This window comes from Austrofundulus limnaeus, unplaced genomic scaffold, assembly GCF_001266775.1.
Source record: "Austrofundulus limnaeus strain Quisiro unplaced genomic scaffold, Austrofundulus_limnaeus-1.0 Scaffold125, whole genome shotgun sequence".
NCBI lineage: Eukaryota > Metazoa > Chordata > Actinopteri > Cyprinodontiformes > Rivulidae > Austrofundulus > Austrofundulus limnaeus.
The window spans coordinates 206,266-207,621 of record NW_013952527.1 but is presented as its reverse complement, the minus strand read 5'-3'; the positions used below and the strand labels follow the sequence as shown (position 1 = coordinate 207,621).

General features: G+C 36.4%; 1 protein-coding gene across 1 annotated transcript in view; it reads right to left on the bottom strand.

Annotated features, from left to right (window-relative positions):
- Positions 1–279: 279 nt before the first annotated feature.
- Positions 280–1,356, bottom strand: part of LOC106522255 (pancreas transcription factor 1 subunit alpha) — a 3,375-nt gene continuing 2,298 nt past the window's right edge. The window contains exon 2 of the mRNA XM_014015196.1: positions 280–843. Coding sequence (XP_013870650.1) covers positions 806–843 — 38 coding nt within the window. The 3' untranslated portion in view covers positions 280–805. The remainder of the gene's footprint in view (positions 844–1,356) is intronic.

The window sequence follows — 1,356 nt, the reverse complement described above, 5'->3', positions numbered from 1 at the left end:
TACTTTTGGTAGAAATTATACACGCAGTTTGGCTCTCATCTCTATAAGACATATTTTTTTTCTAATCTCCCAAAAGAGTACAGTGTATAAAGCCAATACTTTAGCTCAAAATATTTTCTTCAAAACGGRAAGTGATGGATCTTTTTAACTTGTCATATCTTGCACATAAATCATCGTAGAATTAAACAACAAAACAAAACAAATCAGGGATGACCATCACAGTTTTCTGCTGCTCAAAGCTGAACAAATTTTACGATTTATTTTTTTTGCTACATGCACACACTTTATACACAGTGAATTTTACATCAAATTGTTGGCTTTTTTCAAAGGTTATTAAAAAGATGTAAAAAGTCTCAGCAGTGATTCACATTTGAAATCATAAAAAAATCAAAGAAATGATTTTTTTCCTCAAAAACAAGTTTAATTAACAGCTAAAAGTTGACAAACATTAGTTGAACCAAAGCACCTGCACGTACGGCGTACWGATATTTTTTTCTCACGCCCGTCGTCTCATTTACATGATGAAGGCTCTTTTTAACACATCGACTCCAGAAAACACTTGAGCTCCGCCTGCAGAAGTACGAGTCCTTCGCCGTCGTGCCTCTCTGTGACAAGTGCCATTTGAGAAAGTTGTGCTGTGCCAACCCTCCTCCCGTCCCAGGAACAATGACTCTCAGTTAATAAATTAGAATAYTAAAAGCTGCTGAGCAGAAAGTAGTGGATGAGGCCGACAAAGCCTGAGGTGTGTGACCTGGTGAGAAGTCTGCAGATGGAGTACCGGCTGTCTGCCTGCAGTCTTCTTGGTTTAATCCCACTTTATCCATAAGAGACGGGCCGTCAGATCTGGGAACGAGGACAGAGGGGCCAATGAGAAATAAACACGGGGCACAAGTTTTAATACATTTTAATGACTGTTTAACAAGTCTTAAAGAATACATAAAGCCTTGTAAAGCTTTCAGAGCCGATTCCCACAGAATTACTTAATTAAGACAAAAAAGGCAGGAAGAACATGTTTTAACAAACCCAGACTTATTTAGGACCAAATGCATATAACTCCATTTATTACATAAGATCATTGTCAAATAACACCTGATTACAATTTTAAAAAAATACTTTATAAAAGAACTTTTGCATTCGAAGCTTCAGGCAATAAATTGAATCATTTTGTTTGTATCATTTGGGCCATAAAGGAACATTTTATCTCTTATTTTTACATTTCTCAAATAAATGTTGCTGTATTACCCTGAAAAAGTTATTATTTTTTAAACTCATTTCAGGCTCATAGTCATGTAGAGCAGTGAATCCCAACCAGGGATACATGTACCCTTGGGGTATGTGAGGATATTACAGAGGGTG